The 18,140-nt window shown below is 35.4% G+C and overlaps 1 protein-coding gene across 1 annotated transcript in view; it reads left to right on the top strand.

Annotated features, from left to right (window-relative positions):
* The window catches only part of FOXP2 (forkhead box P2), a gene marked incomplete at its 3' end in the record, with an annotated part of 36,788 nt that overhangs the window by 614 nt on the left and 18,034 nt on the right, over positions 1 to 18,140 (top strand). Inside the window, exons 2-6 of the mRNA XM_007446773.1 lie at positions 736 to 924; positions 1,544 to 1,546; positions 2,467 to 2,635; positions 14,233 to 14,446; positions 16,205 to 16,309. Of these exons, the coding sequence (XP_007446835.1) occupies positions 736 to 924; positions 1,544 to 1,546; positions 2,467 to 2,635; positions 14,233 to 14,446; positions 16,205 to 16,309 (680 nt within the window). The remainder of the gene's footprint in view (positions 1 to 735; positions 925 to 1,543; positions 1,547 to 2,466; positions 2,636 to 14,232; positions 14,447 to 16,204; positions 16,310 to 18,140) is intronic.

Here is an 18,140-nt window from a genome sequence, read left to right as displayed (position 1 = left end):
GGTAGGGAAAGTAATGTCCCAAACTTTCCTTTCCACAATAAATTCAGATTTTAGTAATAGAAGTAGCTACTAACTAGAACAAAGTTGAACAGCTGAGCCACCAATTCATGAGGTTAATCTTTTTTAAATAGCAAAACTAATGTTCCTAATATGTACATTATTAGAGCTTTGAGTTTATATAAAGTGGACTTTATGTTATAGACTTACTTCTCTTACAGAAAATAATGTGCTTTACCTAAATTCTTATAGATTTAACGACTTGCTATGTTCTGTGATGATGACCACAGGCCAGTTACTTATATTTCTAAGTCTGACGTTCTCCTGTCCATCCAATGGATTACAATTTTTTCCCAGTAAGAACTGGTCACTCTAATTTTATGTAACTCTATAGTTGGTTCTTATAAATGGTAGAGTAGAACCTATTTTTATGTGCTATTAACGCTGCAGATATAATCATCGAGGGTATTCATTTGGCTCTAGCCATTTAGAATACAGATCTTCTATACCCTTTCGTTTAGGATACTTTGGATTCTGGATTGGAAAGTTTCAGAGCTGCCTTGGCAAAAACAATGTATGTGTAGATCTGTCTCCTGGAATCCAATGCGTATTTGTCGTTGTTCTCGTGAGACGAATCCTAATGGAGACTCTACCCTGTGCCAGTCTAGAGGAGTTTAGGAGGTTGATAATACATGCAACTTTTGCCTTTATTTATTAAAGTCAAAATGGTTTATTCAGCAACAACTACAAGAGTTTTACAAGAAACAGCAAGAGCAGTTACATCTTCAGCTTTTGCAGCAGCAGCAACAGCAGCAGCAGCAGCAACAGCAGCAGCAGCAACAGCAGCAGCAGCAGCAACAGCAGCAGCAGCAACAGCAGCAGCAACAGCAGCAGCAGCAACAGCATCCCGGAAAGCAAGCGAAAGAGGTAGGATCCGGCCGGCTCCACCCACACAGAGGAGGGCGGGGCTGGGAGGGGCCCTCGGAGGCCAGGGCAGTGTCAGACCCTCCTATCACCAGGCTCTTGCTGTCCAAGATGCATCACTATACATTTGTACTGAGCTTCATAACAGTAACAGGAGAGCTCTCCTGCTCTACTTTTTTTGCAGCGTGGGACTTGAGAGTTACGATCCAATGCTGCTGTCGTCTCCTGTTCACTAATGAATCACAGTGTACAAAGAGCAAGCTGTGTGGTGGATATCTCGTATCCACCGAGAACCGAAGTTGGTGAGGGAACCTTATCTTTGTCAGTGGTGCAGCTCAGAGAACAGGCATGCAAATTGAGCCTGTGGTTGGGAGTTGGGGTGGGGGTGGTGGTGGAGGGGAAGCCAGGGAGAAAGTGGTTGAGCCCAGATTTCAAAGTCACAGGCCCCTGATTAATGAACTGCTACTGTAGGTTTGGAGTGGCGAGTAGAAAGTTCCAGTTTGATGTGCCCATAAATCAAACTGACAAGCTGGCTTCTCAGGCCTAGCTTGCGCTTGTCAGCAAACTGCATCAAATATAAACATAATACAAACAAAACAGCTGAAGTAGTTAAATTGATCAGCAGGTAACAGAGCCGTTGTCTTCAAGCTGCCCATTATGCAAACGTACAGGAAACAGTTTTGACCCCCTGAGGCTTTGTTTCTGTTTGGATTTGTGAATAGAATTTCAGACAGCCATCAACTACAGAATAGAAATTGCTCCCTTATTTCTCCGGAGGCTTTGGGCAATCCACATGACTTGCTCCGTTATGCAGTCTGTTTTCCAGTGAGCGCATCAGAAGTTTCTCTTTTCCCCAAACTAAAAAGGAAAGGTCTTTCACAGCAGCTTGTCTTTCTCTGAAGTGTGACTGCCTTCTCATACCCTCCCGAGTCCAAAAGAAGTCTGCTTTGTCTTGTAATGCCTCACAAAATGGGAACTTACACTTTTCCTTCCAGTAAGGGGCACTTGTTTTGGCCTTGAACATAATTCTACCTTTCATATATTCCAATAAGAGAGAAGAGGAAGATAGAGAGCTAACAGGCTTGTCCTATGAAGGCTACATCCCAGTTTACTAATAGATCACTAGAGACCACGGTCATGGACTTCTGCAGATCAAACTTATTCAGTTGGAAAAAAAAAAGTGTTGTTGAGGTTGACTGTTTCCGTAAAGTGTCATTCTTTGAGTCTAAGTAAATTTTTTATCATCTGCAATAAGCCTATTTTTAAAAAGTCTGAACTTTCGTGACACACTTTCTCTAGACCTTGTCCCATCCCCTTTCAATGCAAGTTCCTTGGTTCTCTGTTGCTGTGTTAATATTTGAAAGAAAAGCAACTGAAAATCTAGAGCTTGCTCACATTCTGCCCTTGAGCTTTGACAATGGAATGACCGTTTACAAACGTACTGGGGCGATGAAAGAAGCCTACGTCTCTCTGTAGGAGGGCTGTTTGCACAGACCCTGGTCTCTGCCGTCTGTTCGCTCACTGGGTTGGGTTTTCTGACACCAGCAGCAGCAGCAGCAGCAGCAGTTGGCAGCCCAGCAGCTTGTCTTCCAGCAGCAGCTCCTCCAGATGCAGCAACTCCAGCAGCAGCAGCATCTGCTCAGCCTTCAGCGTCAGGGACTCATCTCCATCCCACCTGGCCAGGCGGCCCTTCCTGTCCAGTCGCTGCCTCAAGGTACATACAAACTGCCGCGCACGCTCCATTTCTCAGCTTGCACTTGCTGCCACTGTGTGGCCTACCTTACACCTTGAGAACTTTCGTTTTTATAACCTTTATGTTTATTATTAAAGCATGATTGTTATGAAAATGAAAACACGACGATCCAAAACCTTTGGGACGCAGCAAAAGCAGTTCTAAGAGGGAAGTTTATAGCAATACAGTCCTACCTCAGGAAGCAAGAAACATCTCAAATAAACGACCTAACCTTGCAACTGAAGCAACTAGACAAAGAAGAACAAACAAAACCCAAAGTTAGTAGAAGTTTGGAGTTTGGGATTAACATATACATTCTACTATGTATAGAATAGATAACCAAAAAGGACCTGCTATATAGCATAGGGAACTCTACTCAGTATTCTGTAATAACCTGTATGGGAAAAGAATCTGAAAAAGAATTGATACATGTATATGTGTAACTGAATCACTTTGCTGTACACCTGACACTAACACACATTGTAATTCAACTATACTCCAATATAAAATAAAAATTAAAAAAAGAAATGACTGTTAACATGGTTGCATGCCCCTTTTTCTTGAGACTCAGAAGTTGTACTCCACACTGCTTTTTAAGTGTGCAGTAAACTGCTTTCTAGTGCTTTGTTAGATATTAAATGTGTATTTATTAGTCTTATGGAAGAAAATGTATAAGGGCAACACAATTCAAGCTACTGAATTCAAGCTATTGAATACACACTGAAGATCTGCAGGGAATAGGATTAGGGGAAGGCTAACAACACTCCATTTAACATAAGTGAGCTGATAGGAGTTTTGGTGGACAACTGATAAGAAAAAGATAGACGCTCCTAATCTTCACGCTATATATAAAAGGAAGGCTTTATGTATTTCTACAGAGAATAGTCCCAGTTATGCTTTGGGGGACCTCATCATGCATCCTGGGACCATATTGATCCTCCTTTCTCTAAAAGGATATTGCGTATACATGTACTGTATTGTGAATTACAGCTTTAGAAAGCTGGCAATTGTATTCTTGTTTTGCTGATAAGAAAACTTCGGATTTGATAACTTTGCTGATAAGAAAACTTCGGATTTGATAACTTTGATAATTCAATAATACAATACCGTACAAATATACAATTGTATATATTCATTATTTGAGTCAACTTTTGGGAAATGGAAAGAATTCTAAGTAAAAAAAAAAAAAATGAAATAGAATGGTAAACAGAATCATTCTTCATGTGCTAAAATTCTCAATATAGGTAAAAGTCATGTATCCATAAACATCCTAAAAGCATATTCTAATTTCCATTTGGATTTTGTTGGAATAACTTTAATCCAAGTGAGCTTTCATTCAAGTCACTTATATTTGTTCCAGAGGGGCTCACATTGCACTAGTACTTGCTGTGCATTTTTCTGACTCTATAGCGTACACTGAAGAAAATCAAGAACAATTAAATATACAAAAATTATAATTAGGCTAATAAAAGAGTCTTTTAAATATACATAATTATTATTTTGGGCACATTAAATTATAAATACTGTGGTAAATGTTTTTCTCTTTATTTATCAAATTACAGTCTCCATGGCTTATTTTTCCCAGAATTCCTCTTTCATTTGACTTCAGATCCTCTAATTCACCTGACTGAATCACTCCTAGGAAATCAAGAAAGATAAAGTTTAAATAGTGAAAGAAGGGGCTTCCCTGGTGGCGCAGTGGTTGAGAGTACGCCTGCCGATGCAGGGGACACGGATTCGTGCCCTGGTCCGGGAAGATCCCACATGCCGCCGAGTGGCTGGGCCCATGAGCCATGGCCTCTGAACCTGTGTGTCCGGAGCCTGTGCTCCGCAACGGGAGAGGCCACAACAGTGAGAGGCCCGCATACGGCAAATTAAAAAAAAAAAAAAAAAAAAAATAGTGAAAGAAAAACAAGGCAATAAACCCACTTTTCTGTGTCATTCCAAAGAGAATTGGAATAAACCATAGTGTCACCACAGCAGTGAATGTTCTATTCACAAATAATTGTTTTTTTGGAAAAATAAATACAACTTGAGGACAAAGAAAGGTTTAAAAAATAAAGGCGTTTATAAATTAGTTCAACGTAAATATAGATTTCTTTCATAGAAACTGTACTAAAACAAGCAATAAATTCATGTCATTGATTTTCTTAGTAAAATTTAAATAAAGTCTATAGTTGGGATCTGGGTTTTTTTCTCTCCTCAATAGGGAAATATAATTTTATTTGAGTAAAACCATTCAAACAAACATTTCAAGAATGTTTAAAATAGATGTTCGTAGAAACAAGATGTAACTTATCTGAAATATATTTGTTAAACTGCATTCTTCCAAAACAAGCATACAAATATCTTGTGAACAAAATTCATTATGCTATAACCATTCTAATAGTGTTCAAATGAAAACTTTCTCTATTTTCTGAGCTTTCTTTTGATAGAATTATCTTTCTTTTTTTTCTTCTATATTTTCCTTCCAGTTTTATTGAGATATAATTTACATACAGCACTGTATAACTTTAAGGTGTGCAGCATAATGATTTGACTTACATACATCATGAAATGATTGACCTACAACACTGGGTTAGTTCCTGATCTGCACAACACAGTGATTCACTATTTCTCTACCCAACAAAATGATCACCACTTACTTTCTTCTATTTGTATTCTCTGTAAGATATATGAGAAATAAAACTCACAGAATGGGGAACATGGAGGGAAAGGAAGTAAATCTGAAAACATATCTCGGTTTGAGCAGAAAGTGTATTTTTTAAGAAACATTGTTAATTGAAGTGTAGTTGATTTACAATGTTGTGTTAGTTTCAGGTGTACAGCAAAGTGTTTCAGGTGTACAGCAAAGTGATTCAGGTATATATATATATGTATATTCTTTTTTAGATTCTTTTCCCTTACAGGTTATTACAAAATACTGAGTATAGTTCGCTGTGCTATACAGTAGGTCCTTGCTGGCTATCTACTTTATGTATAGTAGTATGTATATGTTAATCCCAAACTCCTAATTTATCCCTACCCACCACTTTTCCCCTTTGGTAACAATAAATTTGTTTTCTGTGTCTGTGGGTTTATTTCTGTTTTGTATATAAGTTCATTTGTATCATTTTTTATTTTTAGATTCCACATATAAGTGATATCGTATACTTGTCTTTCTCTGTCTGGCTTACTTCACTTATTATGATAATCTCTAGGTCCAAACAAAAAAGATGGAAGTCATTATTGTGTTTTCAGCTGTTTAGATGAATGTGTGAAAAGTGCCGTTGTGGAGAGTCCCATCAGCCAAACACAGGCAGAATGTGTCATAAACCAGCTACAGTAAAGGAACATAAGTTCATAGTACTCTTCTGGAATCTCAGAGTGGGAGAAAGTGAAGAAATAATTGTTAGATAATGTAAGCACTGAATCATTTCTGCCTCAGTTACTGGTTAGTTTGGACAATTAATATATATATATTTTTTTATCAATTTTCAGTTCACTTTGCCTCAGGTTTTTGGTTGGCTGATTAGCCACAAATAATAGCCATATGAAAACCAAGCAGAATTGACATGCAATGATGATATTCTCACTGTATCTTTAAAAATATGCTATATTTGCAATATTTACCCTCATGATTTAACACAGCTTGCTCAGACTACTTTTAAAGTTACAATTTCTTTCAACCGTATAAAAATATGTACATGAGAATCAGATAGATGTAACAAAATTATAATTTTGATGAGATTTACAGACATTTTTCTCTGTATTGCAAAATGGTGTAATGTATTTTATCATTTTAAAGTAAGGCATTTTAAATATTAAGCATTTCAAGTCATCATGAACATTACTATAATATTGGATTTTAATGTGAAATAGGCAATTAAATTACGATCTCTAAGTATGTATATAGAGTAACTGTAGGTATACAGAAGTCAAAAAAGGATGGATTTGTAAATCAATCTTGAATAAAATACTGATTATAAAGCTATTTGATACAATGTGTACTTTAAATATCAACTAGTAATTAATTAGTGACATATTTTCGTGACTCAGTACCACTGTCTACAGGTTAAAAAATAGGAAATTATTGTGACATGCACTTTAAACTTTGATATGTTTTTGACATAAGATAGAAGTCAGTGTATCCCAATACACGATATATTCATAGTTTTAGTATTACTATAGGGATATATATACACACACACGTATATATTTGTATATGTGTACATATGTTTAATTCCAACTTTTAAAATATTTTTGAATTTGTAGAAGCTATCTAAAACAAACATTTTCATTACCAATCTGAAAGACCAAACAGGGAATGCTAGATAACCAGCCAGTCCTGTTTTAAACTAACACCTTGTAGAACTAGATGAGCTTGGAATCTGTTGAACAATAAAGAAAATGATATCTTTTTAAATAAAATATAATAATGTCCTTCATGCTGAGTTAGGACTGTGCTGAAGTTTTTCTTTGGCATCAGTATTCAGCCAAAGTCAGCTATTTGGCTTGGACTTCATGCTTTGCTTATGGAAATCTAAATAGCCAAATGGCTACTTCAGCACCACTCTGGCATCCTTGATTTTTTTTGCTTAATCTGTGATCATGGGCTTACATAGAACATATATCTAATCAGGGTAACAGCACCAGCACTAAGAAAAATTACATCATGCAGAATTATTGTTACCATTTTAGTATTCCCTTTCAAATACCAGTAAATCTTCTATTTATAATTTAGGAAAATCTCCTTTGGGGTTTTACATGCTGAAAACAAACATCAATGAGCTAAAGTTTGAAGGTACATTTATTATAGTCGGAATAAAACTTTGCAAAGTTACTTGTGAATGCTGTTATGCATAAAAACTAACAGGGCTAAATAAATACATAGGGAAATATTAAAAATATGTTGAGTTAGTTGTTGAGAAAATTTTAATGAGATAGGAAGAGGGAGATTAAATTATATCATAATTCTAATCGTTGTAGAATTGTTTAGTATACTAACATACGTATATTAAAATGGGTTTAATGCCATTTAGGCCATCTGTCTTAAAAAAAAAGTTCTATTTGTCAATTCTTTATGTGTTGAGGGAAGACTTGAAAGGAAAGCGTCAACTTTGCCACATTAAAATGTCAAGATCAAGAAAAATAAGAAATCATTGTTTTTGTAATAGAATATCAAACTGTAAAAATGTAGCCTGTAAAAATTTTCATAGTAAAATCATAGCAGGAATTTTTTTATATCAGATATATTCCTGTATCCCAGAAATTATTTCCTTGGTCGAGATATTTGCCTTTGGTCTCAGTTTCAGCCAAATAGCTATTTTTACTTCTTGTAATTCAGCATTTGGACGAAATGTGTATTAGGTACACCTGTCATTGAAAGTACATTTTAAAGATGGGCATTTTACCTACAGGTTATAGTAAGCCCCTAGTCAAATACAGATCAATAAGATGTTATGTTTGGCAAATTATAAATGAACACTTGGCTTTCTGAGGGTAGCTCAGAAACTGGAATAATGGTTGCCACTGGAGAGGAATACTGGGGAGTCCAGAGGTCAGGGCTGGTAGGGAAATTTAATTTTGCAATGCATACCCTTCTCTGTGATTCAATTATTTTGGCCATGCGTGTATACGAGTTTTTCAAAATGTAAAATTTAAGGTGAAAAGTGAAAATTAATGATAATATTTCAATAATTTCAAGTATTGAATATCAAATCATTGAATAAAATATGTGAATAATACAAATACTTTTACCAAAATTCACTTTTATTACTTTTAATTGTAAATAACCCTAGAAAATAAGTTAATTAAAAATTCACAGTAGGGCTTCCCTGGTGGCGCAGTGGTTGAGAGTCTGCCTGCTGATGCAGAGGACACGGGTTCGTGCCCTGGTCCGGAAGGATCCCACATGCCACGGAGCGGCTGGGCCCGTGAGCCATGGCCGCTGGGCCTGCGCCTCCGGAGCCTGTGCTCTGCAGCGGGAAAGGCCACAGCAGTGAGAGGCCCGCGTACCGCAAAAAAAAAAAAAAAAATTCACAGTAGACTGACTTTATATCATACTATATTAAAATTATTTATTTAATATTAAAAAGTACTGGATGTAAAAAATAGAAGGACGTGGAAAGAATCGTTTATTTTTGAGTGTGAAAAAGATGCTCATGTAATTTTTACCGATAAGTGAAACTTTTACCCCTTGTATGCCCCAAGAATGTATAATAATCTAGATATGAATGATAAAATTTTCATTAATTCTTAGCACAGTGCTTGGCACCCAGTACTCTGCAAACTCTAACTCTAGAAATAAAGAATTGTTATTTAATTGCTTTATCTGTCATATTATATGCAATTTGATTAGGAATTCTTCTTTTTATTCTCTCAACTCCTGGAAAAAGAAACTTTTTAATGCTTATTTGTAGTCCTGGCAGTGAATGAAGCCTAAGTCACCATACGAAAGTAGAATAGGGTTTCTCAATTTTTTGTGAGCACGGAATTTTTAAATTATGAAATTATAAAACTTTTCAGCGGTGGTATTGTATGTATATATCCTTGAAATATGTTTTAAAGGAAAAATGAATAATCTTCACTTAAGATTTTAAGTTGACTGTTATTCTGTGATACTCTAGTCCACTGATTCCCGGATTGTGCTTGCCACTACACTAGTGTTCTGGTCCATTGAACAGCTCTTTTATTTATTTACTTATTTGTTTGTTTGTTTGTTTATTTATGGCTGTGTTGGGGCTTCCTTGCTGTGTGTGGGCTTTTCTCTAGTTGTGGCAAGCCGGGGCTACTCCTCATTGCGGTGCACGGGCTTCTCATTGCGGTGGCTTTCTCATTGCGGAGCACGGGCTCCAGGTGTGCAGGCTTCAGTAGTTGTGGCGTGTGGGCTCAGTAGTTGTGGCGCACGGGCTTAGTTGCTCCACCGCATGTGGGATCTTCCTGGACCAGGGCTCAGACCCATGTCCCCTGCGTTGGCAGGCGGATTCTTAACCACTGAGCCACCAGGGAAGTCCCTGAACAGCTCTATTAAGTAGTATTCATTGAGTGTTTACTCATGGCAGGCACTCATATAGGCGCTGGGAATAAAGCCATGATGAAAACAGACAGCAAACTCTGCCATCATAAAACTTATATTTTAGTGTAAAAAATGTAACAAGACAGACTGTAGAAGACAGACAACAAATAAGTCAAGTAAAATATATAGTGGTAGCTGCTAAGGAGAAAAATTAAAAAGCAAGGATAGGAAAAAATTAAGCAACCACAGGAGATGGGAGGAGTTGAACTTGTAGACAAGGTAGCCAGGGAAGGAGTCCTGGGAAGGGGCTGTGTGAGTAATGACCTGAAAATGTGAGGGGAACTCAGCCACGTATTAGCTCTTGAGCAAAAGTTACTTAACTTTTCTGTGCCTCAGTGTCCTCATCTCTAAAATGAAAATAATGATGGTAATAATAATAATAAAAACAATAGTAGTGGTTTGGGCATTACATTAGTTATTATGTATGAAGCTTTGGAAAAGTAACTGGCATATGAGAAACACTATATAAGTATCTGTTAAATAAAACGGACAAAGAAACCTGCTAGAGGAGTGAGTTGGGGTCAGAGGAGCTGTATAAACAGGAGCTTAGTTTTGGACATGTAAGAATTGAGAATTTGTTAGGGTTATGTGGAGATGCCAGATAGGCAGCCTGCAATTCAGAGAAACGGCCTGGGTTGGAGATCACTTGAATCCTAAGCCTATACCTGGTATTTAAAACTGAAATAAATTAGTGTAATTGTAAAAAGAATTTGTTGAGTTAATTTTTTTCCTTCAAACATATTTACAAAACACTGAGTTAAAGAAAGAGACTCAATTTTTCTTTGTTACTAGACAGATATCTCAGAACTGTTTTACTTGCTAACAGGTCTCCAAGATGGAAACAACAGACTTCTGAGATCTCTTAGACTAACAGCATTTCGAGAATACTGTTCCATAGAACACAGTTACTGCCTGAAAAAGTAAATTACTTCTTGCCTAACATCAAAACATAAAAAACTCCCCAAACTTTCAAAATGCTGCAAAATGTATTGGCTAGTTGTTTCATTTTCATAAATAGTTTTGTATCCATAGAAAATAGCTAAGCAAGTTGATGTGAAAACTTTGTCTCATGGGCAATGTAATAGTTTACTTAAAAAAAAATTCCCCCCAAATTATTTGTACATTGGAATCATCTGTGCAGCTTCAAAAGCTACTAGAAATTGTGATTTGATTTGTTGGGGCTATGGTCACGGCACTGGAAATTTTAAAAGATCCCCAAGTGATTCTAATATGTAGATGCTTTGGGGAGCTAGTTTCACTAACAGGAATCTCTTTTTGACATTATTTATTCTCTGTCCCTTATTTAAAATAGTTAAAATTAAATATTTAAAATATATAAATATTTAATAGTTTTAAAATATTCTTTTAATTAAGGATCATTATTTGGATGATGAGCAGGTTATTTATTTATCAAATGTTTATGTGCCTACTGTTTGTCACCCTACCATTGTGATATCATGGTGATACCACTAATTTTCAAGGCAAATGAATAGTATAATGGATTTCTACTTTTAGAAGGGAAGTGGATGTTTAGGTTAACTAAATTATTAATAAAATCCAAAAACTAAATTATTAATAACATCTTTAACTGGTATGCGTTCAAAAAACGTCTAAGAGTCTTTAACCAAAATATAAAATGTTATTAGCCACTCAGCCTGTTAGAATCAACTAGTACCATTTATAATTCTTTAGACATTGGCCTTATAGGAGAGCAATGGTTATAGATAGTGTGACCTTTAAGAGTCACAGAACTTCCGTGTGCAAACCAATATGTCTTCGAGAACTGTATGAACCCGTTTTAATCAATTAAATCAACAACTATTTCTTGAGCACATACTAGGCACTGTTCTAGGCACTGGGGGGTCTACCAGTAAAATAAGAAATCCCTGCTCTTAGAAAATGGTGGAGGGAGACTGTAAAGCAAATAAATAATATAGTTTAGGGGCCGATAAATGCCCTAAAGAAAAATAAAGTAGGGTGAGGTGGAAGGGCACGATAAAAGGCAGGTGGGGAGGGGCAGTAGTTGATAAGTGTGGGCAGAGACCTCTCACAGGAGGTGACCCTTGAACCACCTGAGAGAAGGGAAGGAAGAACTTGTGAGAAGATTTGCAACCAGAGGGGCCTAGGCTGTGAGGGCCGCCAGAGGAAAGCTCGAAAGGGAGCAAATGTTTGATGCATTCGAGAAAGAGCAGAAGGCTAGTATAACAGAATGAAATGGAGAGAGACAGCGATGGATGAGGTCAGAGAGACAGGCCAGAACCAAATAATAAGTGCCAGCAGCTCATGGGCCATGGTAAGTTTTGTTGTTTGTTTTTATTTGTCTCTAAGTTCAAAGCCATTGGAGGCTGAAAAGCCATTGGAGGGTTTGTTGGGGAAGTGCCATGGCCTCATTTACCTTTAGAGAGATAACTTTGGGCTGATAGATGAAAAGTAAATTAGCCAAAGCCAAGGTGAAAACAGAAAGACAGTCAGGAACCTATAGCAGTGGTCCAGGCAAGAGCTGATGGTGGAGCAGAGAGGCAGCAGAGAGTTCTGATGCAGAGGATGTGTTGATGCTCTCACAGAAAAGGATTTACTCGTGGAGTTTTGCTGTTAGGACACATAACACATGCAGCCAGGTAACAAAAATTCATGGTCAGAAAAGTTTCAGTATCCCAGGTTAAAGCTAGAATTAAAGCAATCTTTATATAGAAATTATTTCCTATGTAACAGAAATACCTTTCCTTATTAACCTGTCCTCTTCTTTTTAGAAAAAACAGCTTTTAATAACTTTGGAAATCTGAGTTACCCTGTCTTGTCTTTAGTCTCAGGCCATGTCTTAAAATCTTGAGGAGCCAGAATCACCAGAATGGTAGCTTTCAGTAACACTGTCTGTTTGAAATTGTGATAGGCATAGCAGTTTAAGGTTTCCACTGTGACGAATAATATGACCAGAAGTTATGTTTGGAACAGTGAGAATTCTTCTGTTGCTCTGGGCTACTTACCACTATGTCTAGATCAATGATTTTTTCCACTTGTAGTGGTAGGGGTGAGAGAGCTCTCCTCACCATCATACTCTGTTATCTTTCCCCAGTCTCCCCTGCCTATTCCAAGCCACTTCACTCTCACGCAGCTCTCAACTGATCAGCATCACTAGAGCATCTGATGTGGGGGGGAGGGGCAGGGGAAGTTTGATTAGCATTTTCATCCTTATATCAGATATTGTAGATGAACACAGTAATAAAAAACATAGATTTTGGACCCATAGGGCATCAGGTTTGAATTCTGTCCACTGGTTATGAGCTTAGTGATTGGGGAAACATATTTAATCTTTCTGAGCCTCCATGCCCTCATCAATAAAATGTAATGATTCCTAATGTCAGGTGAGGTTAATTTAGATTATGAATGTAAAGCGCCAGAATATAGTAGATGCTCAATAAATGATAGCAATTATAATTACAAGTGCATTTCCTCCTGTATATCTTTATTCAGCAGTTTTCATGTTTTTAATAAAATATTTTAGGAGCAAAGGCATTCAAGTCAGACTGCCTGGTTTGAAATCCCAGCTTTATCACACATAAGCTTTGTGACCTTAGATATATTTTTGAACCTCTCTCCCTCTTTGCTTCCTTATCTGTAAATAAATTGGTTACAATAAACGTGTCAGCTCCATTGGACTGTAGTAAGGATTAAGGAGCATAAGGTATATAAAGAATATATGAAGGCACAGAAATTGGCATATATAAGTAATGTTTTATAAGTCAAATACTGTAAATAACAGTCTCTCAATTCCTTATTTCAAAATTACAGTGAAAAGCTAAAGTATTGTACCTAGCTTTTCTATTTTCATTCATCATAAGTCAGGTAAATTTGCATAATCTGAGCCAGGAATTTGTTTAAAATGAGTAGTTGATTTATTCTATCAGTCATAAAATGAAGGAGAAATTTAGATATTATCTGCTTAATTGATCCATGTAAGTTAGAATATTGGCTTATTCAGGACCTCAAAATGAAATTCAGTTATTTCCTTGGCCATTCTGAGAAAGATCAAAATAACTAGATAATTGTCAAATCTATTTTTCTTTTGACTTGAGTGTTTGCTGTGTTCCCCTGACATTTGTGTTTCCCACCTTACTTCTTTTTTCATTTCTTTTGATATGTGTTATTTCCAAATGTTCTTTCAGTTCCTCACTGTTAAAAACTTCATACTAGCAATAAGTAAAAGCTTGAATAAAGTTAGTTAAAAAGTTAAAAGTTGAATAGTTTAATTTTCAAATGGAACTTGCTGTGTTTTTTTCTACTGATCCTTGATATTATTCCCAATACTATTATTTCTAGTACTGTTCTTGAATTGGTAGTCTTTAACAAATAACTGATTATTGAAGAGGAAACGATAGTGCTGATGGTATAAAGTGGCTTATTATCATATATTAATAATTCTGGTAACATCACTTTTGTGGTTGGCCTTAATCCAGTGATAATACTAAGCTCATTATATGAAATTTACTTTGTTATATTAGTGGGGCTTTCTTTCACTTTATAGCTGGCTTAAGTCCTGCTGAGATTCAGCAGTTATGGAAAGAAGTGACTGGAGTTCACAGTATGGAAGACAACGGCATTAAGCATGGAGGGCTAGACCTCACTACTAACAATTCCTCCTCGACTACCTCCCCCACCGCTTCCAAAGCGTCACCACCAATAACCCATCACTCCATGGTGAATGGACAGTCTTCAGTTCTAAATGCAAGGCGAGACAGGTAAATCTCAGGAGATACATTCTGTTACATGTCACCAAACTTTACTTTCACCATTTGTGAAACTAAAAATAATGATTTGTACTTAACAGGGGCAGAATGTGTAGGACAACTAATTAAATAGATAGAAACCTTTAGATTATTTGTACTTATATCATTTTCATTAGAAAAAAAGCAGTTCAGATACCAGCAGTTTAATGGATAGAGTGGGGAATTTCCTGAAGAAAGTTATTTGTTAATAAGTGCATGCAGAATTATTGTGTCAATATATTTTTATGGCTAAGATGTTGTGATTAACCTGATTGCTGAAATGAGAACATTTTTACCATTTTAAAACTTAACCAGTTTCAAATAATTAAAGATGCATATATATATCCCCTTTGTATATGTTACAAACATGTGCTTACAAATCAGAGAATAGATATACATAAACATATAAACACAGGTATAATAAACCAGAAGATAGAAGATCTGGTTTGCCTTTTTTACTGTTGTGGCATGATGGAATTATAAATATATAATAAAAATGAAATTACGGTGGTAACTTTCTGAATAAATTTGCCTCAATACTCATAAAGAAAAATTATTTGATTTCAGTTACCAACACTGAGTACCTTATATTAGGTAATTTTTCAACTTACTGTTTTATTTTAGTTGTGTAAAAACTGCCGTTGTAAAAGGATCACCCATGTACTTTTTTGTCCATTTAGTTCTATTTATGCAGGCATATCGTTATCTAATCAGGTCCTTTAATGTAATTTACATAAACTATAGAAGCTAAAATATTGCTCAATATGAAAACTATCTTTTTAAAAGATGAAGCATAAGTGTAGGACCTCTTAACAGAATGGCTTAGTCTCATATGATATATAGCTGTAAAATTCATATTTAAGTGGAGTGGATTAATAGTGTTCTGTTATGTATGTGAATACCTGCCTAGCTGCCACAAACCCTTTCCCCTAAGCAGATATTTTTTCAAAGAAACGTACATATAATTACAGTACAGTTTAAGATATAATGCTATAGTTTGGTGATGTTTTTTGTCTTCCTAGAAGTATCATAAAAATTTTTTCTTGTTAGCTTTCATTATTACAAAATGGTATGCCTTTGAATGCTTTCACGCTGTTGTATTAATTGAGAGTAATTTGATGATTATATAGTTCAGAAGTTGGTTGATGTCTCTAGGATCTCTCTATCTGATATAATACTCACTTATCAAAAGTCTTGGATAATTGTAGAAAGAGATAGCTAATGAATACCGTTCCAAAGTAGAAATTTTAAATCAGCTGTAACTAGCAGAAACATATGGTTCGCACATAAATATTAAACAATGTAAATGATTCTAAAGGTCTATATCTTCCCTAAAAAGAACATTTAGAAAATCTTATGGTGATTTTCCTATTACTTTCTTAAAAACACAGGGTTTTTTCACTTGACCACATATGAATATATATATTTTTATTTAGAGGTAAATGTTACGTTAAGGTCATATGGCAGGATTAGCATATGATATTATACAGTCCTCTTAGTTTTTCATCGTTTATTAACAGTCATCTTTGGCTCTATTTCTCCTCTAATTGGAACATCATCTAGCCTTGGCAGTTGAACTATTCAATAGAACGATTAAATTTTTCTGACTGCTCTGAGCTGAATTGACCTGTTTTGACCTGTTTGTCACTGATCGTAACCTGACAGGTGCTAGCAGCCTGCAACGATTATGGCTTTTTGAGATCAATCTGATGCCATGTTCTTTTGCTGCAGCTCATCACATGAGGAGACTGGGGCCTCTCACACTCTCTACGGCCATGGAGTTTGCAAATGGCCAGGCTGTGAAAGCATTTGTGAAGACTTTGGACAGTTTTTAAAGTAGGTTTTTTACTTTTTTTAGGGGAGGGAGTGGATTGTATGGGAGTTTTAAGCAAATAGTTGTAAATAAACAAAAGAAAACTGAAGGAAGAAAGTGAAGGTCCATCATAAGGCACACTGGAAGTTTTCTGTGTGTTCCAACAAGTAGATTGGCAAAGTCAGGCTAAGACGGTTAACTCTTCCTCTTTACCTTTTCATGAGAACATTTTACAAATCATCCAATAAAAGTTTTTGAATGAATGAAAAAAGAAGTAGCCTTACTATAGCAGTGTCATTAATAACTGGAAGATGTGTTTGTTGGATTCACTTAAATTTCAAGGTTTCAAGAAAAATTTCCAGTAACATTATGAGAAGTCATATTATATATATATAATATAATATATTATATATTATATATTATATATATATACACATACATATATTTAAACAAAAGACAGACTTTAAAGGTGTATTTTTTATTGCAGACTTTATATTTCTTACTTTAAATAATATTTAATGTATTTATTTAACAGCAAGAATAAAAAACTGAAAGTTAATAGTAACTAAAATTTTAAGATAGTTGTTATTTTCTCCATGCTGTTACTTGTTGCCCTGAGAATCATAAAGAAACTTACATGGCCCTATGTTTGTATGATAGATTATATGGCTTCTCTAGCTTAAAATCAACTTTGTGTATCCTTAATTTCTTCATACAGTGATAATTTATTTTTTTTTAATTCATAAGAGGTTCTTTTTCAAATGAGAATATGCATCTTTCATGAAACATTTTCCACGCACAATTTCAGTATACAAGAGATCTAAACAGAGAGCTACAGATAGGTTTATGGAGATGAGTAACTTCACAGGCTGAGACTCTTATGTTGTCATGGAGCAGCTAACAGGGTGAATGAACTGTTTCATGCTTCATCAACAATTAAGTTAATTAGCTCATTTGAAATTGCACTGCTTTGTTGCCAGGATGTTGGCAGAAACATCAAAAAGATGTGTTTACAAATGGTAGACTACAGAGTATAGAGCAAAAGCACCTTAACAACAAGGCACAAGTACTTGGCATCATAATAACTGTATAACTGAATTACAGTAAGACTTCCACAAGGATTTTTTTAAACTATTTTTATTTCTGACCAATTAAAAGAAAAAAATGCTTCCTATATTATTATGGATTTTCTACATGGCCTTGAATGAAAATTTGCACTCCTATTATCCTGAACAGTTGTGAGCTACCATTTTGTTAGATAGGAAACTGATTTGACTGTTCTAAGCGAAGAGAGTTCTTAAAATGTTAAGTAACTTTGCTAAAGTTTTCCTAAGAAAAATAACATTTGCTAAAATAAAGACAGGATATAAGAATATAATTCTTTAAAGAACTAATTTCATATTTCTTCATTTGAATATATTAGTCCTTATTAATATGTTATATTATTCCTTATCATTAAGGTTATTTAGAGGACTATTGCTGCTATTTCTTCAGTATGGCAATTTAAGCCATAGAACTAGCTCAGTCACCAAATATTTTATTGCTCTAAGTTGTTGTTTTTGACAAGATTCAAAATAAAGCTTTAAGAAAAAAATACATGTCTTTGTTTCAGTATGATTTCCTTTATGGCACATGGAAAGGAGCATTTTTAGTCATCTCAAATTTGTATACATATTTTTATTACTAACAAGCTTATAAATATGAACTCTCATTTTACCCTCCATGGGTCTTTTTCATATTCAAGTTAGTATTTTTGAAAAACTGAAGAAGTTACAATTAAAAAAGCATTTCCTTTCAATTAAATATCAACTTTGTTTCCAAAGACTGACCATTTTTCCAACCCATTAACTTTAT

The sequence above is a fragment of the Lipotes vexillifer genome, unplaced genomic scaffold (assembly GCF_000442215.2).
Source record: "Lipotes vexillifer unplaced genomic scaffold, Lipotes_vexillifer_v1.1 scaffold1782, whole genome shotgun sequence".
Taxonomy (NCBI): domain Eukaryota; kingdom Metazoa; phylum Chordata; class Mammalia; order Artiodactyla; family Lipotidae; genus Lipotes; species Lipotes vexillifer.
This window is presented reverse-complemented; position numbering and strand designations above follow the sequence as displayed.